The following is a 26,487-nucleotide window of genomic DNA, read 5'->3' on the forward strand; positions in this document are numbered from 1 at the left end:
TAATTTCTTGTGATTACTATTTTTTTGAACTTATACTTCAATCAAAACAAGTTGAAATATTTGTAGTTTTACTTGAGTACAGTTTTTAGGTACTCTACCCACCTGTGATGGAGGTTACTATTTTCATGCCTGACGGTGAATGAAAAGACTAGGAAAAATCCTGAATGAGGCCATTATAATTCATACACAACAAGAAAAACAAACTATAAAACACATATTTGCCTGTAGATGCACCAGTTTCATTCAACCAACAGGGGGTGATATAGTATGGCAATCCATAACCCCTTGTGCGGAACCTTCGAATATTTGTTCTCAGTCGGATTGGAGAATTGTTGCACGGTGACAAACTTCCCATTCATCGTTTCCTCTGCACGTGTGAGACCAAACCAGGAGTTTACCAGGAGGAATTCTGCGGACGGTTTAGTTTTCAGGTAACAGTTATGTTTTCATGCGGACTGTTTTAGGTTGTGTTTCTAACTCTGCGTGTCCCGCAGTCTGTTCCACTCAGTGGGCTGTTCTACAGACCAAACATGGCGGCTTTTAACCAGCAGACTGGCTGCATATTCACGTTCCGTGGGTTGAAAACAGTTTTTAAAAGCACTTAGCTCTTTTAATAGTCTGAGGTAGAAATAAACCAGAAACCTGTTCGGGTTGTACCCTGAAAGGCACAGCGACCAGCTGAGTTCCATTTGCTCTTTTACTAGCTGTTGTCCTCAGGTGAGCTCAGAAGTTGTCTGATGTTTTTTGTTCATGTCTGTAGTTTGAAGTGTTTCTGGATTAAACTAAAACCCGATAAAATATTCAATTATTAGCTTGATGAAATCATTAGACATTTTCTCCTACTTTTACAATTTTACATTCCAGCTTTATTTGTACAAGTAGAGCCTGATGTAGAAGCAAAATCAAGGATCAGATTCTAAGATTTTTTTTTATTTGACCAACAATTCTTTTCTCAGAATAAAGTACCGGTACACTCATAGTCTTCAGGATTTAGTCCTTACCGGGAATTAGTCTGGATTCCAGATCTTCCCTCCCTCTGGGGTCCTCCTGTCCCCGGGCCTCTTCAGGAGGATCCACAGAAACATTTAGTTCAGGACTCTGCTTTGGCTAGTTCAACTCCTTTCCTCTCAGGAAGTAATGTTTTGTTGAGTTGGATGCTTTTTCGGCTCACCGTGATCCTGAAACATCCCCGTTCATCTCTAGGTCGGTAGCAGACATGTAAAAGTTTAGAGTCTAAACTGACTAGTCGTGTTCATAATTTTATCCACCCAGACCTGTCTCAATAACATATTTTGCTGGACGATAAATTGACCCAGAAGTTATCACAATAAACAATTTCATTTTGGTTTTGAGTCCACAAGTAATACAATGGTCATTTTTAAATATCCAAAATAAATGAACAAAACAACAAATAAAATGAAATAAATGAATTATGAAGTCACTGTAAACAAAATTGTCATAAAAAAAGGCCTAGTTGAGACCAAAGTTGCTGAAGACTTAAGATTTATGTCATCCAGTTTTTGATAGAGAAAATCGATAAATCATGCAAGTGGAAAATGTAATTTATCATGCGATTAATTGATTTATTGTTTGTTGTGACAGATCTATATACACCTTGACAAAACTATAACTCCAGCTGAATGAATGTAGCTCCAGAGCATGATGCTGCCACCATCATGCTTTTGGTGTTATTTTGGGGTTTGGGTTGTGGTGCATTTCCCCTTAAGTAGCTTTTCCTATTCCTCCCAAACTGGAGCTTTGTGGTGTAAACTTTTCTGGCAGGCGGAATATTCTCACCATGGTTTTTCATCCATCTCAGTTTAAGCTGCCCATCAGGTTGAAAGAGTTTTATGTTCTGGTGCACTGAGGAGTTTGACCAAAGGCATTAAAACACTGGCAGCTAAATATGCTGGTAGGATTATTACCATTCACTCATCTGTAACTTTTACACTTTGAGATTGTTTTCACTGATTCTCACCCCAACTGCAACTGCTGTGAAACAGTTTGAATAATACTTTATTTAATGCCTTTTCGTGAGCCATTTTCCCTTTGTGCAGCGCAGAGAGCAACATGGATGCAAAGGTAAAGAAACAGAAGAAGCACCAGCAGAAACACAGCGGACCAAAGGCAGAGAAGAAGAAAGCCAAGAAACAGGAGGGATCGGTAGAAGAAGATGAGCGCAAACGTAACCCCAAAGCGTTTTCGGTTCAGTCTGCTGTCCGCATGGCCAAGACCTTCCACAGGTTCTTTCCACTACACAGTTGGTGTTTTCCAATAATAGTTTGCTAAAGGTTTGTTTCTCTCCAGGGCCCAAGACATCAAAGCTAAAAAGCACCACATCCCTGTGGTGGACCGAACCCCACTGGAACCTCCGCCAGTTGTGATTGTGGTGGTTGGACCCCCAAAGGTGGGAAAGAGTACCCTGATCCGCTGCCTGATCAAGAATTTCACCAGACAGAAGCTTGGAGATATATGTGGACCTGTGACTATTGTGTCCGGTAGGTTTCAGCTTTAACTTTGACAAGAGCCACTCGACTTCATGTAGTAAAACATTTGATCATCTTCAGGTTTTACATATCAGGACATATTTTAAATCATGTAATTAAAAAAATATAGATGTTTATTTAATCTCTTAGCTGGATGACCCGCTGTCATGTGATCAGTTTATGGTAGGAATAGTTATTGCATAAAATAAACATGGACTTTGTGTGTTCTCTAGGTAAGAAGCGTCGGCTGACGTTCATGGAGTGTAACAACGACATCAACACGATGATCGATCTGGCTAAGGTGGCAGACCTGGTGAGTGTTCTATTCAGAGCTAATGGATGTAATAACACTGGGCAAGTGAGCTGGTATAAAGGGATTTCACAATTACAGAGGGGATGAAACCCAGACGGATCCAGTACATGAAGCTGGAACCAGATATTAAGAGACACAAACTTTGTTCTCTTTGTGTTACGTTAAATCAGTCAAAAACCTTTTAGATCAGTTCAGATCAACTAAATGATTTGGGTTTGCTAAATGCCACGATATTGAATAGATGTAGGAATTCATTTAGTCAAAGTCAGAAGGTTACATACACTAAACTTAACGTGCCTTTTAAATGTTTTGGGAAAGCTCAGATAATGTGACTGAATGCTTCTAGTTCTAGTGGTGGGACGCATTTAACACTTTGAGTTAAATAATAGCACTTTAATCAAAAACTTCTTCAGAAATGTGAATGCTGACATTAGTGTTGGACATTTGTTCTGCTGCAGCATGGAGATTATATTTTAGACTTGATTAGCTTTGCTGATGTACTAACTCCTTTTAGTACAACTTGAACACAACAATGGTCTTCTCCTGCATCCAATCAGATCGGTTTAGAAGCAGAAATTAACATCACTTTTGTTTAAGGACGTTGTTTGTGTGCCACGTTTATGGGCATACCAGAAATGTGTGAATACAAAGGTGCTGGGCTGAACCTTTGTATGTTGGGGTGGGAAAAAAGTGAGTATGTAATTAATTAATCAAAATTAACACATTAAAGTAATCATAAACCCTCCTATTGTTGAATTTAAAGGCAACACCTAAAAAAAACTTTAATGTGTGAAAAAATTCAGAAAAACCAGCCCAGATATCAGAGAGTTGTGGACTTCCAGCAGTCCGGTTCGTCCTTTTGGGTCCAATTTCTTGATACCAGAAGGTTCCACTCTCATTTCCTCATCATTGGATCCTTCCTCCCGAGAAACCTTGGAGTCACCGTTGCTTCCTGAACTATCTGGCTCAAATAAATATAGCCATTGTCCCTTCAGTAGAACCAGCTCCCTCTTCTTCACACTACATCTAACTTCTTCCTCTAAAGCTTCAGATAAATTGCTCAAATCTTCACTGAAATCCTCACAACTTCCTCCATTTTCATGTATTCAGCTTCAGTTGTTTATGGTTTGACCTACTCTGATTACATCACAAGATGGCGCTGTTGTTTGACTCGGTTAGTGCAGATGAAAACATTTTCTGCATTTAAAGTTTTCTGTGAGAAATATTTATCATTTATACTTTTTGTGTTCACGGAATGAAAGCACAGTCATTCACCTGTAATTCATACAATATGCTTTATCTGGTCAGTGACCCTAATGTAAATATTTGGTTTCAGCTGTTTCTACATTATTACATTGTTGTTGGTCTGGAACAGTTGAACATGTTAAAAAACAGAGTGAGTGAAGCAGCTTCTTTCTGTCTGCAGGTGTTGATGCTAATTGATGCTAGCTTCGGCTTTGAGATGGAGACCTTTGAGTTCCTCAACATTTGTCAGGTTCATGGTTTCCCTCGTATAATGGGTGTCCTGACTCACTTGGATTCATTCAAGAACAACAAGTCACTCAGGAAGACTAAGAAAACCCTGAAGCACCGCTTCTGGACCGAAGTCTACCAGGTAGGTACACCATCAGATGTTTCCGGCTGGACGGCTTCTCTGTCCAGATAGTGGAGCTCAGGGCAGTGATGTAAGCCGGATTTGGCTCCTGCAGGGGGCCAAGCTGTTCTACCTGTCTGGGATGGTCTACGGGGAGTACCAGACCCAGGAGGTGAAGAACCTGGGCCGCTTCATCTCAGTCATGAAGTTTCGTCCTCTGGTGTGGCAGACGTCTCACCCCTATCTGCTGGTTGACCGGTGAGTGGGAGCTGTGGAAATTCCTCTTTCACAAAGTGCAGCCTGGGAGTTTTTACTTGGCCAACTTTATTGACATTCTTAATATTACTATTATTAAAATAACACAAATTGACTGCTTTTGAGGTGCAGTTGAAGTGTGAGTGTGTGCAGAAACTCAGTCTTTATCTTCCTATTTCTTATTTGTAGTTATGTTTCTAAAACATAACAAAATTGCAGTGGTACCCTCAATGATAAATAAAATTCTAAAGTATATAAATGTCTGTTGCTAAAGTCTTAACCAGTCTTTGCTTAGTGCAGCTGTGTGTGGGTGTGCGTGCGCATCTGCAGGGGCCAGAGGGGATGGAAGTTGGACAGATTTCACAACTTGTGGAAAAAGCTGTTAGTCGCATAGTTAATGATTCTATTAGATCATTGTCAGGGCTTGGGTATGGATGATATGGTTAATTATGATATTTTGTGGTGTTCATTGAGATTTATGATAAAAAGCATTTGAAAATCCATTCCTTCTTTTTGACAGTAGCCTGTATGGCTTGTATACTTCTGAAACCTATTAAGAATCAAGAGCAATTTGCTGGTTATTGAACCATCTACATCAGGACACTTGTTAAATAGCGCAACTTTATCTCTATGCTGCACACAACGACTAAATTTAATCATATTTTAAAATCATTGTTTTCCGTTGTTGCCCTCATGGAACCAACACTACTTTTAGTTTTGGGCTTGGTAAACATTATGAAGAGTTTCTCGTTTACATGAATCAAAATTCTTATAACATTTCCATAATTACCCAGTTTGTGACACTGTAAGCTCATCTAAGTGGCTAAATACATTATTGCAAACCAGAATTTTAAACAATCTAGTTCAGGGGTCCCCAAGTCCAGTTCTCAAGAGCTACCATCCTGCAATGTTTAGATGCATCTCTGCTTCAAAATGTCTGAATTTCCTCACCAGCAAACATTCAGCTCTGCAATAGGCTGGTAACGAGGAGTTTATTTGAACCAGGTGTGTTTGAAAAGAGATGCATCTAAAAGTTGCAGGATGGTAGCTCTGGAGGACTGGACTTGCGAACCCCTCATCTAGTTTATTTGTGTAGCACATTTCAGCCACAAAGCAGTTCAAATATCATAAAACAGATTAAAAAGTCCTAAAAACAACATGCAGTGACCAACTGAGAAACCAGTAACAAACATTATATTTTGTCAAGTGCCATCATCAAAATCAGCAATACACATGGAATATGTTGGTCCATGTTTGATTTATTATTAATCAAAAGTAACTCTAGACAGGGTTTTTAGTCTTGATTTAAAAGAACTCAGTGTTTCAGCTGTTTTCCAGTTTTCTGGAAGTTTGTTTTAGATTTCTAAGTGTTATTCAGTTTTAAATTTACAATCTGTTTAATATCATGTTGCATCATCAAAAACATCAGAAAATATTTTCTGCAGAATTGCTACCAATTTAGAGAAAAAAGGGACAAAAGCAAACGGAACAAGATCACTTGATGTTCCACATGATGGGGCTCCAGCAGCCAGGAACTTGTGATGTCACTGTAAACAGTTCAGATTGAACCATATGCATATGATCTCTACTGAGCTGGGATTTCTGGTTCTTTATCTTGACGTTTATTAGGAAAGTCAAATGAACAGCAGGGCTGTCAGCAATTTGTGTTTTGCTTTAATAACACTAACATCACCTGAAGGCACTAATAATTAATCTTCTTAATGCTGGTTTTTATATTTCAGTTCTTCATAATTCTCTGGGGGGTTTTTTTCAGTATGGAGGATTTAACGGACCCAGAGCAGGTCAGGACGGATCCTAAATGTGACCGGACGGTGTCTCTGTACGGCTACCTGAGAGGGGCACATCTGAAAAACAAAAGCCAGGTCCACATCCCAGGTACACTCAGCAGAGCTGTGATGTGTTCAGGCCTGAAAACCTTCACACATTCACCCTCTTGGCACTTTGAGATTCACTTCTGATTCAATTATTATGCATGTTTCATATCAATGATGCAAAAGACTGATCAAATGTGACATGGATGTTCAGACTGCAGACGCTTTGAGAATTATCAGATAAGAATCTGATTTAGTTCCACATATGGAAGTGGCTCAGATCACAGATCGTTCTGATGGGCGCGAAGGTCAGGTAAAGGTCATGTTTGCCTGCTGTGTGAATGTAGCCTAGCACACATAGTTCAATCTAAGTCAAGGCTTTGCATTGGAAAGCCAACCTGCTGCTGTAATGTGGTGTCTGACGACAGGTGTAGGAGACTTCCAGGTGGGAGACTTGGGCTTCCTGTCCGACCCGTGTCCACTTCCTGATGCTCAGAAGAAGAGAGCTCTGAATGAGAAGGAGCGCCTGCTGTACGCCCCCATGGGAGGGGTGGGGGGGCTGGTTTATGACAAGGACGCCGTCTACATCGACCTGCCCGCCAGCCACGTCAACCAGCTGCAGGTACATGCTTCTTCATGAAAGGTCTGAGCATTTCATTATGACCACCTGGCCTCTGCTCACTGTCCCGCCTGCTGGCTGACAGGAGGAGGCGCGCCCCACCACGGAGCTGGTCCAGTCTCTCATTGACACACATTCTACTCTGGACACCAAGATGGCTGCCAGTAAGGTGTCTCTGTTCACTGGCTCAGCCACTCTGGACCCGACGCACATCAGCCAACACACCAGGTCTGTTCTCACATGGTGTACTGATGCATCTGTCTGCTTCATGTAAACTCTCTCTCACACACACCCACGCCCACACACACACACACACACAGATACCTATCATAATAATGATACTAATCAACTGTGTGTGTGTGTTAGAGAGAAGGAGATACTTGAAGAACAAAGTGTCTGGGATCCCACCACCAACAGAGAGCGAAGGAAGGTGATTTTCACCCAGGAGGAGGAGCATGTCAGCGAGGAAGATGATAGCGAAGGCAGTGACCAGGCTGATGATGAAGGTGATGTTGAATGTGAAGAGACGGCAGCAGGTGGCGCTCCACCCCAGAAGAAGCAGAAGCTGGAGGCAGAGAGAGGAAGAACAGGAAGCTGTGCTGAGCTGCCGGCGTTCGCAGACAGTGAAGACGAGCTGGAGATGAGTGAAGAGGAAGAGGAGGCAGGAACACCCAGAGACTCTGGCCACAGTTCTGAAGAGGAAGAGGATGAAGAATCAGAGGATGAGCTTACTGATGATGGCGAGGAAGAGCTGGGCAAGCAGCACTCTGAAAGAGAGAGTGAGGAGGATCAGGAGGAGGGTAACTATCCTGGGTCCTTTAGATCTGCTTCAGTTTTGTCCACATGTTCACTGTATTAATATGTTTCTCTTTGAGCCTTTAGCTATCGAGTAGCTGAGAGATTTTTTTTACTGATTTATTTAGGGTTTTTTTTTTCCATTTTAATTGCTGCTGTATACCAGTCAAAGCTGTTAGTTTATGTCTCTGAAGGAGACCTGAAAGGATCTGACATGCTTCAAATGAAGCCCAACAGTCCATGTTCAGTCACATAGATTCAGAACTGTTGTATTTGCTCACACATTCATACTGGGCCCAGGCCACCAGGGGACTCCCCTCCCTCACTGCATCCTCCTGATTGACCCGGTTCTACCAACAGGATCGGCCACTGACCTGCAGGGACTTTGTGTTTTCTCTTCATGCTTTAACTCTCTGTTCACACCCACAGGGGCTCTCAGATGGAAGGAGGGTCTGCAGCAGAAAGCAGCGGAGGCGTTCCTACGGCAACAAGAAGCTGCCCCAAATCTGAGAAAACTTGTTTATGGTTCAGGTACGCAGTCTGGTTTAATTTCTTCAGATAATAAATCAGTAGATTTATGATTGAGCCTTTGTGACTCATTTATGAACATCTATTAGGCCGTGGCAGTACATCAATAACAACATATTTCACCATAAGCATGTGGTCAATAGATGATGCATACAATTTAATATTCAGTAATTTCACTGAAATTACTCCATACCCCAGATCTGCACAGCATTCTGGGGGATGGAGGCAGAGGAAAAGCTTTAGCCGCTCCACCTCTCACAGCCAGCTAAGCAGCTAAGTGTTACTTAGCAACAACTTGTTGAGTAACTTGCACAGCAGCAGTTTCAGGGTTCATTGCTGTGCTTCATAGCTTGTAATAAAAAAACAAACAATAATGTGGAGAGAAAATTGTGGATAAAACAGGAATGATCTCGCCACCAGTTTGGCAATATTTCGGATATTTAAAACAAAAAATATCAACTGACATGAAATGTTTATATTGTGATAAGTTTGCTAACATCTATACAGTGTGGCTCTCTGAAAGATGTCTCAAACTCACTGGCTTTGTTTTGAAGTTGTTGAGGTGACGGAATCGGAGGAAGAGGAGGAGGAACTGGGAGGGCTGTTCAGAGTGAGCCGACCTCAGAAAAGCAAAAAGCTCCAAGCAAATGCTCTGGACTGTTCCCGTTTCCATGCCGACACCAGCCACGACTGGGATGTCCAAGAGGTCAACTTCCACCTGCCTTGTCCACACCGAGGCCGCTGAGCTGGTGGCCTACAGAACGCAGCCATGTTGAGGTGGAATGTTGTGTGTTTCAGGTGTTGGACTCCATCAGGGACTGCTTCGTCACGGGGAAGTGGGAGGAAGGCCAGGATGCAGCCACGCTGCTGAAACAAGATGGTAGGAAGAGTTCAGCAACAGAAGCTCACTCTACTCTACATCATACTCTCATGCTCTTATTAGGGGGAGGGGGTCATCAGCACCAGCATCAATTTCCTTAATTTCAGGAGATTGGTGATTGGCCGAAAATTGCATGTAAAGCTGATTTTATCTATCGATCTTATCTTCCTCAGCAGAAGTCTAAAACTCAATCCCAGTCCTCTATTGCTCTGATAGTCCCACCCAACAGTGTTTTTGGGTGTTTTTCTCCATAGTTCCTCCATTGTGTTCCTTTCTGTCCTGTGATTACTATTGATATTATTCCAACAATATGGAAGATGAACTGATATGAGTGGTCTGTATGCTTTGTTTAGAAGAGCTGTATGGGGACTTTGAAGATCTGGAGACGGGAGAAGTCCATGTGAGCCAGCCTCAGGTATGGAATGCAGCAGCGCCAGTCTGACTGTCTGTGTTTGAAGAACTAAGTTAGTTTCCTTCCAGAGGCTTGTATGTCTTCACACATGTCTGATGTAATGTACTATCAGAACCAATGATGGAACCCAAAACAAAACAAGACAGGAAAGATAGTTTAATATAGTTGTTATTCAGGAGAGTTGTTGTGACGTACAGTGATAATCTCATTTATTAATATGTTTCATCCTTTGGAAAGATGCTGAGGTTCTTCAGCTTTTACTGCTGAAGAGCCAGAGGTCAGGTCAGGTCAGGTCAGCTCTGTGACGGGTTCATGGGGCTGCTGTCCATCTTCAACTAGAAACACTCATGATGGGACCAGCTGCTCGGGGCTACTGGTGCAGATTGACCATCTCAATAGTTGTCCTAATGCACCGTGTGATCTGCAGGATGCACAGGACGATGATGATGATGATGATGGGGATGAAGAGCCCCAGGTGAAGATGGATGATGAAGAAGTTCAGAAGAACAAACGTTTGGAGAAGAAACGCCGACTGAAGGAACGGTTCAACTCCGAGTATGATGATGGAGATGCCACATACTTCGACGACCTGAAGGAGGAACTGCAGAAGCAAGCGGAGGTACAAAAACCAGCCTGACTGACTGGTTGCTGTTTCCAGCCTGACTGACTGGTGCCTGTCTGTCTTTCTGTTGACTCCCAGCTGAACAGAGCGACGTTTGGGGACATGGATGATGAGAGTAGGGTTCAGTATGAAGGCTTCCGACCTGGAATGTACATCCGGATGGAAATCGGCTCTTTGCCCTGTGAGTTTGTGACAAACTTTGATGCCCGTTATCCCATAATCCTGGGTGGGCTGGGCTCCAGCGAAGGCAACTTAGGATATCTCCAGGTATGTACACACACTGTCAGCTGACAACATGCACCTTTACCCAGATGAAGCAGTGTGTATTATCTTTAGGTGTTTTTAAACCGCTGAGTCCATGGTTGAAGTGTGTTGGATGGTGTTGTTGAGTGAAGACAAAAGACAGCTTTCTGCAACACGGACAATAAAGCATTCCTAATTAAGTGTGTGTGTATGTGTGTGTGCGTGCCAGATGCGACTAAAGAAACACAGATGGTACGAGCGGATCCTGAAGACGAAGGATCCTCTGATCTTCTCCTTGGGCTGGCGTCGCTTCCAGACCATCCCTCTGTTTCACATGGAAGATCACAACGGGCGCCACCGCCTGCTCAAGTACACGCCGCAGCACATGCACTGTGGAGCCTCCATCTGGGGTGAGACGCTGCTGCTCTGTGCAAAAGAAAGTTCCACTCACCATTGAATCTGTTTCAAACCGATGACAACTGGCTTCATTCAGATTGAATGGTGATTCAGTGGATAGGAAGAAACTAAAATTATCTGTTTTTAACAGTTTTTATATGATAATAATGACACATTGAATTGCAATTAATCATCGTTTAAATAATATTCAACATTCTGAACAGAGAACCTACATCATTCCATCACACTTCAAGCTGATTTATAGATGGAGCAATTTCTCCAGTGAGAAAAATCACTGACTGTTCAGGATTTCCCCCAGTGGCTTACAAACCTGGCAAGCACCAGGCTTTACTTACCCCCCTGCCAGGCTAAGCGTTGCTTGTTTTGATTTTAAATATATATATTTATATATCAGTGACCCCAGACTGTATGCGTCTTTGCTGTGCTCCACTGCGCTGCAAACTTCATCAGCAAAGCAGAGCTGTTCCTGAAAGACTGGTTTATAATTGGTGCATTGAACAGAAGTCGGGGGCTGGGGGCACTGATCACTCCATCAGCACCTGGTGTGCTGTGGCAACTGCACCCTTGAAGTTCACCTCAGCGTGGTTTGCGTGTGCCATCTTCCACTCAAGCTGGATGATTTGGAAAACATTGTTGCTTCACCTGTATCAGCATTTATACTATACTAACCCCTCATGTTACTTCAGCTAATACTTCACCAAGGTAGTTATGAAATTTAAAAGCCACAGCATTTCCTCTGCTTGTGCAAACTCAATGTGAACCACAATTAGCCGTGCTGTTAGAGGTGCATGTTTAACATGCAGTGACAATGACACATCTGTGTGAACTATGTGTGGCATGTGCTTTTACATCTCAACAAGCTTGCCCATCGCTCAACTCTGTGTCTGCGCTGCAAATTGATAGTTTATTTATAATTTCCCAGGTGAGCCGGTGTGTTTGTGGGATGATACACTGCCTGGCCAAAAAAAAGTCGCCACCTGGATTTAACTAAGCAAATAGGTACAAGCCTCCTATTGGATAAGTACTGCATAGGCGATTATCTTTCAGCTGGCAACAAGTTATTTAACCCCAGCTGATGCAATGAGTAACTCCTCATTTCTTAAACAACCATGGCAAAAGACACATCCTGTGGTCGCGGAAAAGACGTTAGTCTGTTTAAGAAGGGTCAAATCATTGGCATGCATCAAGCAGAGAAAACATCTAAGGAGATTGCAGAAACTACTAGAATTGGGTTAAGAACTGTCCAACGCATCATTCAAAACTGGAAGGATGGTGGGGAACCATCGTCTTCCAGGAAGAAATGTGGTCGGAAAAAAATCCTGAATGATCGTGATCGGCGATTACTTAAACGTTTGGTCAAATCAAATCGAAGAAAAACAACAGCAGAACTCAGGAGTATGTTTAATTGTGAACGCAAAAGCATTTCCACACACACAATGCGAAGGGAACTCAAGGGGTTGGGATTGAACAGCCGTGTAGCCGTAAGAAAACCTCTAATCAGTAAGGCTAACCAGAAAAAAAGGCTTCAGTTTGCTAGGGAGCATAAAGATTGGACTCTGGAGGAATGGAAGAGGGTCATGTGGTCTGATGAGTCCAGATTTACCCTGTTCCAGAGTGATGGGCGCATCAGGGTAAGAAGAGAGGCAGGTGAAGTGATGCACCCATCATGCCTAGTGCCTACTGTACAAGCCTGTGGGGGCAGTGCTATGATCTGGGGTTGCTGCAGTTGGTCAGGTCTAGGTTCAGCAACATTGTGTGCCCAAAGAATGAGGTCAGCTGACTACCTGAATATACTGAATGACCAGGTTATTCCATCAATGGATTTTGTCTTCCCAAATGGAACGGGCATATTCCAAGATGACAATGCCAGGATTCATCGGGCTCACATTGTGAAAGAGTGGTTCAGGGAGCATGAGACATCTTTTTCACACATGGATTGGCCACCACAGAGTCCAGACCTTAACCCCATTGAGAATCTTTGGGATGTGCTGGAGAAGGCTTTGCGCAGTGGTCAGACTCTCCCATCATCAATACAAGATCTTGGTGAAAGATTAATGCAACACTGGGTGGAAATAAATCTTATGACACTGCAGAAGCTTATTGAAACAATGCCACAGCGAATGCGGGCTGTAATCAAAGCTAAAGGCGGTCCAACAAAATATTAGAGAGCGTGACCATTTTTTGGTGGCGACTTTCTTTTTTGGCCAGGCAGTGTATCTTGCCCACCTCTTAGTGTTACAGCATTCTGGTTTATTTGCAGCACCACAATGCCCCAAACTGTGCCATATCAATACTCTCTCTGCTCCACTCGTCAGCCAGATTTCAATGTGCTGCTGCAGAAGAATGGAAATCGTAAAAAGCCGTCCCTTTAAGAGCAGGCAACTGAAATCAATGTCCTCTTTGGCGCTCTGTCACAAAATAGAAAACGCTGGTCTAACTATTCAATTCAATTTTATTTTTGTATTCAAATTAAATGTCGTCAAGGAACTTACAAAAAGGCCATTTCTATTCAATCATACATACATTCCAACTGATCCTAGTTATCAAACAGTGCAATATGCTCAATTAATTACTCAAAGTAGATTACAAAGTCTGCACAGTGGCGCAGTTGGTAGCACTGTTGCCTTGCAGCAAGAAGGTCCTGGGTTCGATTCCCGGCCGGGGTCTTTCTGCATGGAGTTTGCATGTTCTCCCTGTGCATGCGTGGGTTCTCTCCGGGTACTCCGGCTTCCTCCCACAGTCCAAAAACATGACTGTCAGGTCAATTGGTTTCTCTAAATTCTCCCTAGGTGTGAGTGTGTGTGTGCATGGTTGTTTGTCCTGTATGTCTCTGTGTTGCCCTGCGACAGACTGGCGACCTGTCCAGGGTGAACCCCGCCTCTCGCCCGGAACGTAGCTGGAGATGGGCACCAGCAACCCTCCCGACCCCATTAGGGACAAGGGTGAACAGAAAATGGATGGATGGATGGAGATTACAAAGTTTCTAAGAAAACCCAACAGATATTGTGATTTTAAAAGTTCTTGTCTCTGGGTTTGTCTCTTCAAAGGTCCCATCACACCCCAGGGTTCTGGTTTCCTGGCTGTGCAGTCGGTGACTGGAACTAAGGTAAGACTGACTCCATGTTGATAAACTACAATCTGCTCTAGATTCTCAATATATCTGAGAATCTTTATTTTACAGGTTTAAGAAAAACATCTTGTTTTCTTTAAAATCTGTTTTTTAGCTGTGCAGTTTTTATACTCCAGGTTTTTTTGTTTTTTTTTTGTCTGCAGGCCAGTTTTCGTATCGCGGCCACTGGAGTCATTCTGGATCTGGACAAGTCGGTGACTATAGTGAAGAAGCTCAAGCTGATTGGATATCCATTCAAGATCTTTAAGAACACCTGCTTTGTTAAGGTGGGAACATGTTCTGTGTATTTACACACACCAGCTCACGAGCAGGTCTAACGTTGCCTTGCAGCAGGTCTGACGTTGCCTTGCAGCAGGTCTGACGTTGCCTTGCAGCAGGTCTAACGTTGCCTTGCAGCAGGTCTAACGTTGCCTTGCAGCAGGTCTAACGTTGCCTTGCAGCAGGTCTAACGTTGCCTTGCAGCAGGTCTAACGTTGCCTTGCAGCAGGTCTAACGTTGCCTTGCAGCAGGTCTGACGTTGCCTTGCAGCAGGTCTGACGTTGCCTTGCAGCAGGTCTGACGTTGCCTTGCAGCAGGTCTGACGTTGCCTTGCAGCAGGTCTAACGTTGCCTTGCAGCAGGTCTGACGTTGCCTTGCAGCAGGTCTAACGTTGCCTTGCAGCAGGTCTAACGTTGCCTTGCAGCAGGTCTAACGTTGCCTTGCAGCAGGTCTGACGTTGCCTTGCAGCAGGTCTGACGTTGCCTTGCAGCAGGTCTGACGTTGCCTTGCAGCAGGTCTGACGTTGCCTTGCAGCAGGTCTGACGTTGCCTTGCAGCAGGTCTGACGTTGCCTTGCAGCAGGTCTAATGTTGCTCTGTTGCTCAGGGTATGTTCAACACTGTGCTGGAGGTGGCCAAGTTTGAAGGAGCCTCGGTGCGAACCGTGTCAGGGATCAGGGGTCAGATCAAGAAGGCTCTGTCTTCACCTGCAGGAGCTTTCAGAGCCACATTTGAGGACCGACTGCTCATGAGTGGTGAGTGTTTCTATGGTGCAAAGCTGCTCAGCACTACTGTTAGGTTTAGAGACTCTGAGGAATCCTGCCTGGGATCCTCTTCAGATGAGATGTGCAAACATTTCTCAAGTATGTATCAGTTAACTGTGCTCTGAGGATTACACACACTTTCTACAAGCTCTACTAATGTTTCCTCTGAGTTTTCTTTAGCTGCAGTGAACTCACTGCATTCACCAGATTAGTGCTGCAGAGTGGAAAAGTCAGTGTGTTTTGGTGTGTGTGTGTGTGCAGACATTGTGTTCCTGCGCTCCTGGTACCCAGTGTCAGTCCCTCAGCTCTACAATCCTGTCACCTCTCTGCTGCTCCCTGCTGGTCAGAAGGACAGCTGGTCAGGCATGAGGACCCTGGGGCAGCTCAAACACGACCTGGGCATCCGCAACAAACCCAACCCCGACTCTCTGTACAAGGTACAACACACATCCTGACAGCCTTCTGAGCAGGTTGTCAAGGAGACGGAACATTTCATTCACTCAAACCTAGTCTGTCGCAGGGCTCCTCAGCTCCAGGTCTCGAGGGCCCGTGTCTCTGCTTCAAAACACCCGAGTAATATAAAGTCATTAGCAGGACTTGACTGAATACTGAGGAGGAGATTCAGGGTTGTTGGACCAGGTACTCATCTCAAGGCTGCTGGACACAGGCCCTCAAGGCCTGGATTGAAGACACTGGTTTTCCATTGACCCAACTCTTGGGCCATTATTCAGCAAGATGAATTTTTAGGGAAGTGCGTCTTTCCAGTCATGCACATGCTTTATGCTATAGCCACACACACCAGTATGCAAGTTGCTTGGTAACCTGGGGTTAAGTGCCTTTAAAATGTGACAGGAGGAAACTGGAATCAAACCTGTAACCTTCTGATTGCAAAAGAACTGCTCTAGCGCTGATCCACAGTCAGTTCCGAATGGACAAACATTAATATTTAATTTTTGACAATTTTTGACTCTGGTTGATTGGGGACCAAAGCTGGTGCAGTTCTCTTCCACAAGGTTTTCTGTGGAAGAGAGCAACCCGTTTCCCCACCCTTGCCTGTGGGGGCGCTGCACCAAGAACCACTGAAGAAAACAATATGAAAACCACTGAAGAATACACTGATCATAACTTCCTTCTTCACCAAATGTAAGCAACAATGGAGTGACATCAGATTTTATCAGTTGAAGAATTTCTCTTTAGTAAAGAACACAAGCCATTTCTCCTGCCAGCACTGGACTTGCACATTTGTTTAGATTGTATTTTTTGGTTGTATGTGGCTCTGATTTGTACTGAGGCCATGATGCTGGAATGTGAAGCTCCTCTTCAGTCTCAAGTCTTTTTCAAACAGGTTTTCTTCCAACATTGTCCTGTATTCGTCTCCATCCATCTTCCCATCAACTCTCACCATCCTCCCTGTCCCTGCTGAAGAGAAGCAACCCAGAGCATGATGCTGCCACCACCATATTTGTCAGTGGGGATAGTGTGTTCAGAGTGATGTTCAGTGTTAGTTCTCCATGTTTTGCACTTTGATCAGAAAGTTTCATTTTGTTCTGGTCTGACCAAAGCTCCTTCTTCCACATGTTTGCTGTGTCCAACATGGCTTCTGGAAAACTGCAAACAGGATTTTTATGGTTTTCTTTTAACAACGACTTTCTTCTTACCACTCTTCCATAAAACCACATTAGTGAAGATGACTAATAGTTTTCCTGTGGACAGATTGGATGTTTATTTCTGCATCTGGTCCAGAGTCACCATGAGCCTCTTGGCTGCATCTCTGATCAGTACTCTCCTTGTTCAGACTGGAAGTTTAACTGGTTTAGGTCTTGTAGGTTTAAAGTTGTGTCGGACTCTTTCAAGTTCAAGGGGTATGAATACATTATTGTTAATGTCTTTGGTTTTGTAAAATAATATTGTGCTGACATTTATTATTCACCTGCAATACGTCAATAATCTGAATTTAACAGTTTGTGTTGACTCTCTTCACATGACAAACAGATCCAGTGTTCATACAGAGATCTTCTATGAAATAAATGCAGAAATGTCTTTATTGTGGAAAAGAAACAACTGTCACTCCTGATTTTTATTTCCTGTTAGATTTTTTTTTCTTATCTGCTTCTTTTTCTGCTTTATTTTACATTGCAGCACTTAAGGTGTTTAAATGTAATTTGTACATACATAATACTATTACAAATGTTATCTAATGTGTATATATAATATTTCCGTGATGTGATTGGTTGCGAATCTATGTGGTTCCCATCTAGCCGGTGGTCCGAGCTCCGCGTCGCTTCAATCCGCTCCATATTCCCAAGGAGCTTCAGAAGGCCCTCCCCTTCAAGAGCAAACCCAAACAGCAGCAACCCAAAGGAAAGACCCCCAGGGACCTCCAGAGACCCAGCGTGATCCGAGAGCCGCATGAGAGGAAGGTGAGCACAACCGGACTGGATTGAAAAGGATTTTCTCAAATTTATCTGTTACTTCAACTTCATTTAAGCAGTTCTACATTATTGTATTTATTAAGACAAATCTGTCAAGACAAAACCCCAAATTTTGACTTGACCAATCCTTTGCTGAAAGTGGGTTAATGAAATTCCTCTTAAAACAGGATTTTCAGTCTGTCTATAAGATCTGAGTGGGTTCCACTGATATCAGAGCTTGGTGATCTCTTTTCAAACAGTAGCCAGCTTATTGTCTTGTCCTCATGTTAGAAGATGACAGTTTCTTCTGGTCCTCTAGGTGGCAGCACTTCTCCATGCTCTGAGCACAGTCCACAATTACAAGAGGAAGAATGCCCACAAGGTGCAGCACTCCAAACACAAAGAGTTCCTCCAGCAAAAGGAGAAAGACGAGGAGGCTAAGCTGAAGAGGCAGAGGGAGGCTAAGAAGAAGCTGTACAGAGTGATGGGTCAGAAGGACCAGAAGAAGCAGCGCTCCAGCCTGAAGGGAGCGTCCAGCGACCTCTAGCTCCCTCACTGGACCTGTGTGTCTGAACTCTGGAGAACTATGACAGACTGTTTTTATGTCTCCCTGGAGACGCTTTTATTAAGTAAAACCTGGTGTGAGCTCAGATCTTCTGTTTAGGTCTGCACATTATGGTATCTGGTTTCATGACAGTACTACAACTTTGTTCTACAGTGGAATAAAGAAATGCGACATCAGGATGAAGCGTGGATCTTTGAGACCAGAGCACTTATAACCTATGCAAATAGATACTAATTGTTAAGTCTTACATTTTTACTGTTTATGGTCAGATGATATTAATATCTGACCATAAAGATTTAGAAGTAGCTCAAAGTGAGCCACTGTACCAATCTAATGTTGGTAAGATCCTTGTTACAAAGCATAGGCAGAAACTCGTATAGCTTTTTCTTTTTTGCATGGAACACAGTTTGATGTAACAGCTGGGTGCTCTGTGTAGAGCTCATTGCATCAGGGGCTTATCTTTAAAGCCACCATCTGAGATACTGATGGATACAGAAAGATACAACTTGTTTAAACAAAAGATTTCACTTTTCACAAACTACTCTCTGATTGGCTGGCTTCAGTGGCCTGATGAGGCTCTGCCCACTTTCTACATTACCTCGGTGAGATAAAGTGACCCTAACATGAACTAAGAAATACAGCTTCACCAAAACAAGAGCAAACTTTAGCTTCAATAGCCAGTGTTCTGACTGAATGCTTATGGTCAAACATTTTCATATTCTATTTCTTCTTTGTCTTTATCACCATCTCCATTCTGTGACAGCTAGATCCTTGTATCTGAACAAAAGACAAATGTCAGCAAAAATAGTTATAGATAGAATCTTGAACAGCAAATAGATCCTAAAGGATAAACTTCAGAGTTAACTTAATGAAAATACTAAAAAAATGAGAATCATAGGAATCACACAAGTGGAACCATTCTAGGTGTATATACTGTATATAATATAAATAAGGGAGTTACAGGGGTTGGTTAAAACCCCCCCGAATAATTTCTAACTGAAAATTTACTTTCTGATTCATTGTTCAGCAAATTCATGGAATGTACAACTGAATTGCAATTGCTTTTCATTTTGTAAAATTTGGTGAATAAAATATTTTCCCCATTAAAATGAAGTGATTATTTAGAAACCTCTCTTTTTTTAAAATTAAAAATAAAAGTTTTCACCGTCAAGGGACCAGATTGATTTTCTTTGGTATAAACAGTGTGATGCCAAATAAATCACACTCATATCCCGGAAGTTGTCTTATGTCAAATAGTAACTGTTTTTATTTTGAAGGACTGTGACCGGAAGCCATGGTTGGCCCTTCCAGTAGTCTCAGTAGGAAAAGTTTGAAGGAACATAATTATCCGCCGGGTGTTCAGGATAGCTGGGCTGTTCTCACGGCTTGCTTGGCTTCAAATGGCTCCGACAAATGTCCGATATCAGCTCTGTGCAGCTGCGGGAGCAGGTAGGTCCTCCACTCGGCACTGTCACATGGTTCTCTGTTAGCTTGGAGCTAAACTCTGATGTGATGCAACTGCTTTACAGTTGACAGATCATCTGGAACCACATGTTAACATTCAGGTCTGCAGCCCAGCAGAACACACAGGATGACCGACTCGTGGCTGCGCTTAGGTCAAATTAGAATCGGGTTAAATATTCATACTCAGGGTTTGTTTACTGTGCTGCATGTTTTAAAATGAACTGTTTTGTTGCAGTTGGTATAGACAAGAAGTTGGAGATCCGAAGGAAAATTTCCTCCTTGACAGACAATAAAGTTTTATCATATCTTATTTCTCACATCGACACTGATTTTTTGATTTTTCTAAATTTGTTTTATTATTGTTGATAATGTGGCTTCCATGTCTCCTTCATTTCTTTCATTTCTCCTATAATTAATTGAGATATGTATTGTAACGTATGCTTTATTTTGAGAGTAATCTATGTTCTGTTTCTATTATTGATAACATTTCATTAAAAATAATAATTAATGGCACCATTGCACTCCAGAACTGAGGGGTGTGATACTTCTTAACATAGCCTTAATGTTTTTTCTTTCATTATTATTCTAAAATCTTTAATTCTGGTAATTGTTAAAACACAATAATAAACCACAATGCGACTAAACTAAATTAATTGTATTTTAACTGAAACCATATATTGACAAAAAAAGTTTAACACTTTTTCCTGCTAAATTATTGAATAGACATATGAGCTCAAATAGTAAATGGACTGTACTAGTATATAGCGCTTTATCAAACCCAGAAGCACTACAGTCACTCACACACACATTCACACACTGATGATGGCAAGCTGTGGATAGTAACCATAGCTGCCATGCACCACCACCAGCAGGCTTAGCGGGTGAAGAGTCTTACCACACAACGAGAGAGACGGACAGAGCCCTAAATTGAACAATCCACCATCGTCCCTCAAAGATATTTATTTTTAATCTGTTCTTCAACCACCAAATCGGTGCAAAGTGTTATTCTATCCATTCAGATTTCCAGAGTTTCAGGAACTCCTGGTCATTCATGGATCTTCTTTAGAACTGTGGATGCTGATCTGCGGTTCAGCTCTAACTGTGGTTTAGGACGAGCTGAGCCGAGCCAGCGTTCTTAATGCAGAGTACTGCTTGTGTTTTTCTGTCCAGGCTGCAGCTCTGCAGTGGAGTCAGAGCTGCGAGTTTTGCTGCAGCAAAGGATTGTGGTCCTAGATGGTGCAATGGGAACGATGATCCAACAAGAGAAGCTGGAGGAGGAAGATTTCAGGGGAGAAGAGTTTAAGGAGCATCCTCTACCTCTGAAGGGCAACAATGACCTCCTGAGCATCACACAACCAGCCATCATTTATAACATACACAAGGTAATCCATGCAGATGGATCCAGATGTTGTCCTGTCTGATGCTGGACATGTGGCTTCTTTGACTATACCAAAGTGCTGCAGTGTTGTCCATGGTGTGTTTCCAGGAGTACCTGCAGGCCGGAGCTGACATCATTGAGACCAACACGTTCAGCAGCACATCCATCGCCCAGGCAGATTATGGACTGGAACAGCTGGTATGAGCAGCACACAGCTCCTGCTGCCAGCACAAAGGTCATGCACACAGAGAGACGAGAGTTCACTGATTAACCACTGATGAGCTCATTCTGAGAAATTCTCCAGAATCTGTTTCTGCATACCAGAACTTATCAGAGCTGACCTGTGAGCTTGCTCCTGATGGCTAAAAGCTCTTTTTTTGCTTTCGTTCTGCACAACTTCAGTCAGTTTTAAGTTGATAACTTCTCTACTTAGTGTGTCACCTACTTCTCATTCAATAGATTAAATAAAAGCTGGTTTGGACGCAGCAAAGTTGGTTTTTAAGTAAAAGTCTGGTTCTATGGTTCTATTTATTATAAAAGTGTATTTGTAAAAAGACAAATATTCTCAGTTCTAATTAACATCATTTGTTGTAAGGAAATGATGTCAGTAATAATTTCACACTGATTAAAAATTCAAAGTTTAATAAACAACTTTATAGCATTGTTGAGCTGCAGTTGGGGGTCACAAAAAATCAGTCCAATTGCCACATATGTCCCCTGGAAGTGGACTGAAGTAGAGTGAAGCATTACAAGCAATATTATTTCTTGATCGTTGTGAAGTAATAATGATCCTGTTGAATTCTTTTAATATATACTCTGCTTTATTATGGAAAAAAGTTTACATTAAGGAGTTACTGCTGCCGTTAACTTCTTACTTACCTACTTACATGGATGTTTGGTATGAGGAATTTCTGTAAAGTCAAGGTCGTAATCCAAGCAATTGTTAGTGCGTGTTCACCCAGGAGTCTATGACTCCATGCAATCTGCTGGGTTTCCTTACATAGAAACGTTATAACCAACCTGAATAATAAACTGAATTTAAAGCACTGTTTGAACGAAGATCAACTGGGTTTATGTTTCTGTAAAGTGCCTTCAGATGACGTGTTGTGAATTGGCAGCATATAAATAAACTGAATTGAAGATGTGAAAGAAGAATAAAGAAATCCATGTTATGTGTTGAAATGTGGTCAGGATAAGAACATGGACACCATTCATCACCAGTCAGTGTGCTGGTTTGTCTGGTTTAAACATACCAGAACAACTGGAGCAGGTTTTCCTGTCTGGACTCTGGAATTGTTCTTCTTAAATGTCGACTAATTCGTAATTAAAGCTAACTGAAGACAATGTGCTACCACTTGAACTTCTCCATGCCATCTGTTAGGTGTGTGCGACATGAGCATATGGAAGCATGTGGAACATGTGGCTAATGTAGCTGTCACTTTAGTCATTTATTGTGTATTAGATGAGTTTAATGTGGGTCATGTTGTTCCTTCAGAGGGTAACTGTGTGTTTGTTGTGCAGGCCTATCGCCTCAACAGGGCGTCAGCAGAGCTGGCCAGGAAGGCAGCCGATGATGTCACCAAACAGTCTGGTTAGCTGAACCTCCTGTCTGCTGCAGTGATGGTCATACATCAGCACAGGGGTTTCTCATGGGATTAACATGACCTGTGTGTGTCCTCAGGTAGGAAACGCTATGTGGCCGGGGCGCTGGGCCCCACCAATAAAACCCTCTCCGTGTCGCCGTCTGTGGAGAAACCGGATTTCAGGAACATAAGTAAGAATTTAGCTTTAGTGTAAATCTGCCTACATCAGACTGACCTCAACCTGAGTCACTGTACAAGGAGACCGGTGAGATGGGACACCAGGTTACCATGACTACGCTGAAGAATAGCCTCACCTCCCAAAGGCCACAGCAGGGAACTGAACCAGAAGCAGAATGTTTGCCTCTGTAGCTGTTGTCCTTACTGCTGTTTGGTTTTGTGACTCCAGCGTTTGATGAGCTGGTGGCGGCTTACACAGAACAGGCTCGAGGTCTGCTGGACGGCGGAGCAGACATCCTTCTGGTGGAGACCATCTTTGACACGGCCAACTCCAAGGTAACATTTCTTCGGCTTAAGTCCTGGCTACAAGGTGTCTAATTTGTTATAAACAACTTAAACATACATAAATTATTATACAGCTTCAGTGATTAACCCTCTGCAGATGCTGTAATGTGTGGTATTTGTTACTCATACAGTTTTTCTTACTGTAGTTTCACGATGCTGTCTTCCTGTCTGTCCTCAGGCTGCTCTGTTTGCCATCGACCTTCTCTTTGAAAAGTCCTATGAAAGGAAGCCCATATTTGTACGTCATTTTCACTATACTCTTATGATCATAACTGAAGTTTCCACATGGAAACTTTTTGAATCTGTGAAACCTGTCAAACATGTTATTTATGTGTATCTACAGAAGTGATGCTCTTATTTCAGTTTATCTGCATCATTGCATTTTTTACATTTTCTGCTGCAGATAAAAATAATAAAACTGATGTAGAAATGTTTGTATTTCTGCTAAAACGGCTGACAGGAACTTTTGCATTTGTTAAATCAGATTTAGGCACAAAATAGAAATAGGTATTTTCCAGTGCAGCTGACAGCTCCAGATTAGTAATTAACCTCACAGGTGAACAATGTAATTTGAATCACCACTGATGACCAAACAGAACATTTATGTGTAGCATCAATTACTTGATAGAGTTCCAGGGGATTACTTGGAAAAATGACTCCTAAAGTAATTTACTCTTAAAGGTTGCAGTATTTTATGGTACAGTACAGGACCTATGACGTAAGGTATGTTGTCATGACTACATTGTGAGGTGTTTTTGGGATGGTCCAGATCTCAGGAACCATTGTGGACCGGAGCGGCCGGACGCTGTCCGGTCAGACGGGCGAGGCATTCATAGTCAGTGTGTCCCATGTGAAGCCGCTGTGGTGAGTTGACCTGTTGGAGAATCAACATGAGGTGATGTGGGATGAACACAGACAGGAGTCAGATGTTTGCCTCTCTGTGTTGCAGTATTGGTCTGAACTGTGCGCTGGGGGCAACAGAAATGAGGCCATTTATTGAGGCGATTGGGAAAAGCACAACAGCTTTCATCATCTGTTATCCTAATGCAGGTAACCCACAACAACATCTAGTCCATAGTGTCGGCATGGTAACCTATCTTCAGATACAATGCTGGTGATTTAATTGAATAACTGAAGGCTTCAGTGAGATGCCGACAGGTTCTCTGCGATCAATCTAAACTGTTTACTTTTCATTAAAGGACTTGCAGCTTTGACCTGTGCTCTACTTCCTGTTGCCTCGTCTGTTGGACCACCCAGTCCATTTATTGATGAGGTCAGGGGTAATCTAAATAACACTTTGTGTTCTTTTTTTTTGTTAGGGCTTCCCAACACGTTTGGAGGATATGATGAAACACCTCAAGTTACAGCCTCCAGTCTGCAGGTCCTGTTCAATTTCCACACTGATGTTTAGAAGAAGCAGTTGCCACAATCATTAGCACCCTGATAAAGATGTGCAGCTCAGCCTTAAAATATATGATTGCTGTGTTAACTGTTAGCACAAGACGCCATTTTTTGTTGTAGTTCAGGTAAACAGAAGATTTTCCGACCTCTCTTCCCATCCCGCTCAGTGAGGTGGGTCCTGCTGCAGCCCCTTTCATCACAGTTCCACTTGTACTTTAAGAATAGTTTGCCTCTACTATAGAGCTATTCAAGTTCAGGCTAGAAGCTATTTCCTTATAGCCATTTCCCGACTTGCAACGGTCTACGCACATTGACTTGAATAGAATGTCCTCTTGTTTTTTTCTGTAGTATTATTAATAGAATTTTTTTTTTATTGTATTAATCGCACTCTGGTGTTGTGATTAATCACGATTAATTGCTATGCCTAACTTTGCAAGCTTGACATATAAATATGTGCAGAGTTGTGGTTCTTGCAGGAATGGTTATTTTCTAGTTCTTGGGTGCTCCACCCCTTTCTGATGCTGCTATGAGCAACTGCCTATACAGCCCATATCACTGATCAAAAGTCCTAAAGCCTGGAGGAGTTTCTGTTGAGCAGTTTCCTTTCTAAGGCTGTGAAGCATTCTGAGTGTCCAACTAGATTGATTTAAATTCCACGTTAACTTTATTAAAACGGAAAAGATTTTCTAAGGATGACGTAGTGACAACATAGCGCCAGAATTTAGGCAATATATTCATTTTGATAATTATGTGATAAGTTATTGATGTTGTCAGCCATCTGTCATTTGGTTTTAATTGAGTAATAAATCAGACTTTGCTCATACAAGTGTTTTTATATTTCTGGCAAATCTTCATTTTAAAAGGATGATGACATCATCATCATAGAGACATGCTAGGTTCAGTTGTCTGCATGCATTCCATAGTCAGAGGCTCCGTGGCTAACATGAATAACTCTGGTGATGGTGAGTGGATCATTTCAGGATTACTGAACTACTTTAGCTTGATAAAATGCTCCAGAAAGATAATAGATATTTTCTGTTTCTGTGGAGTTTTGAGACTTTATCTGTCACATGCCTTAGTTTAACACAAACTTCCAATTTTAGGTTTAAATGTAAAAAAAAAAAAAAAAAAATCAGTGTGATGTTGCACTACCACTGACTGCCTGAATGCTGCTCAAGTGTCATGTCTCTCGCAGGAGTTTGCAGTGGATGGACTGGTGAACATAGTGGGGGGATGCTGTGGGACCACCCCGTCACACATCAGGTCAGTGTGGTTTTTCTCCGACAGCTCAGTGTTTGTCTGATCGTCCATGTTTACATGATGCTTCTTCTTCCTCCTCACACAGAGCCATAGCCGAGGCAGTTAAGCAGTGCCAGCCAAGAGTTCCTGCTGCTGATACCTTTAAAGACTATTTGCTTCTCTCAGGTATAAATGTTTTCAGGATCATCGCTTACTCAGAGAATTTTTGATGATATGCCTGATAACTGATTCAGTTTTAGGTCTTATAGGGTCACAATATAAATAAAAAGTAAGTTGAGGTTATGGAAGGGTTCAGTGGGATCTCTGCCAGTACAAAGTCTCTCATCTCTTGTTGAAGGGAGGGTGAAAGACGAGATGTAATGACTCTTTCCTCTAGCTCTTCAGATTTCTTTTAAAAATTATTTTCTTTCCAAGACTTGTCTAGATGCGAGACAGTCTGACTAGATTCAGCCTGATAGGGAAGTGAAGCTTTTATTTTTTAACTTGCTTATTTACAGTATTTAATTTACAGTTTAAAATGAACATGTCACATGTTGGCACAAGCAAAAGCTCTGGATGAAAAGTAGTCTAAAGAAAGCAACGTCTTGTATATCTACACCTTCTCCCAAAAGTCAATCTACTGCACCACAAGCATCAGTCAGCCATCCATACTAACACATCATTAAACACAAAGCAAGCAATGTACAAATGATAACAAAGAAAAAAAACATGATCTTTGTAATGATTCTGCACTCTACTGAATGAATATACTTCATTG

The 26,487-nt window shown here is 42.3% G+C and overlaps 2 protein-coding genes across 3 annotated transcripts in view; both read left to right on the plus strand.

The window, feature by feature from the left end:
• Positions 1-314: 314 nt before the first annotated feature.
• On the plus strand, positions 315-18,301 carry bms1 (BMS1 ribosome biogenesis factor). Of its 2 annotated transcripts, none has more exons than XM_032574618.1 (23): positions 315-431; positions 2,058-2,243; positions 2,308-2,498; positions 2,720-2,799; positions 4,226-4,414; positions 4,509-4,651; positions 6,423-6,544; positions 6,909-7,102; positions 7,185-7,327; positions 7,466-7,899; positions 8,324-8,425; positions 8,977-9,128; positions 9,221-9,302; positions 9,656-9,717; positions 10,142-10,333; positions 10,415-10,603; positions 10,809-10,989; positions 14,044-14,102; positions 14,270-14,392; positions 14,990-15,137; positions 15,408-15,583; positions 17,405-17,566; positions 17,877-18,301. In XM_032574618.1, exons 2-23 carry the CDS (start codon positions 2,071-2,073, stop codon positions 18,102-18,104), a joined length of 3,525 nt encoding a protein of 1,174 aa, XP_032430509.1. In that variant the 5' UTR covers positions 315-431; positions 2,058-2,070; the 3' UTR covers positions 18,105-18,301. The 2 variants fall into 2 exon arrangements, with proteins under 2 accessions (XP_032430509.1, XP_032430507.1); XM_032574616.1 differs by having other exon boundaries at positions 325-431; positions 2,063-2,243.
• Positions 18,302-19,392: 1,091 nt separating this feature from the next.
• mtr (5-methyltetrahydrofolate-homocysteine methyltransferase) overlaps positions 19,393-26,487 on the plus strand; it is a 42,932-nt gene continuing 35,837 nt past the window's right edge. The window contains exons 1-12 of the mRNA XM_032574631.1: positions 19,393-19,571; positions 20,757-20,968; positions 21,073-21,162; positions 22,486-22,555; positions 22,646-22,738; positions 22,954-23,060; positions 23,248-23,307; positions 23,839-23,933; positions 24,019-24,119; positions 24,389-24,450; positions 25,666-25,733; positions 25,816-25,895. Of these exons, the coding sequence (XP_032430522.1) occupies positions 19,523-19,571; positions 20,757-20,968; positions 21,073-21,162; positions 22,486-22,555; positions 22,646-22,738; positions 22,954-23,060; positions 23,248-23,307; positions 23,839-23,933; positions 24,019-24,119; positions 24,389-24,450; positions 25,666-25,733; positions 25,816-25,895 (1,087 nt within the window). The 5' untranslated portion in view covers positions 19,393-19,522. The remainder of the gene's footprint in view (positions 19,572-20,756; positions 20,969-21,072; positions 21,163-22,485; positions 22,556-22,645; positions 22,739-22,953; positions 23,061-23,247; positions 23,308-23,838; positions 23,934-24,018; positions 24,120-24,388; positions 24,451-25,665; positions 25,734-25,815; positions 25,896-26,487) is intronic.

Source organism: Xiphophorus hellerii, chromosome 10 (genome assembly GCF_003331165.1).
Source record: "Xiphophorus hellerii strain 12219 chromosome 10, Xiphophorus_hellerii-4.1, whole genome shotgun sequence".
Taxonomy (NCBI): Eukaryota; Metazoa; Chordata; class Actinopteri; order Cyprinodontiformes; family Poeciliidae; genus Xiphophorus; species Xiphophorus hellerii.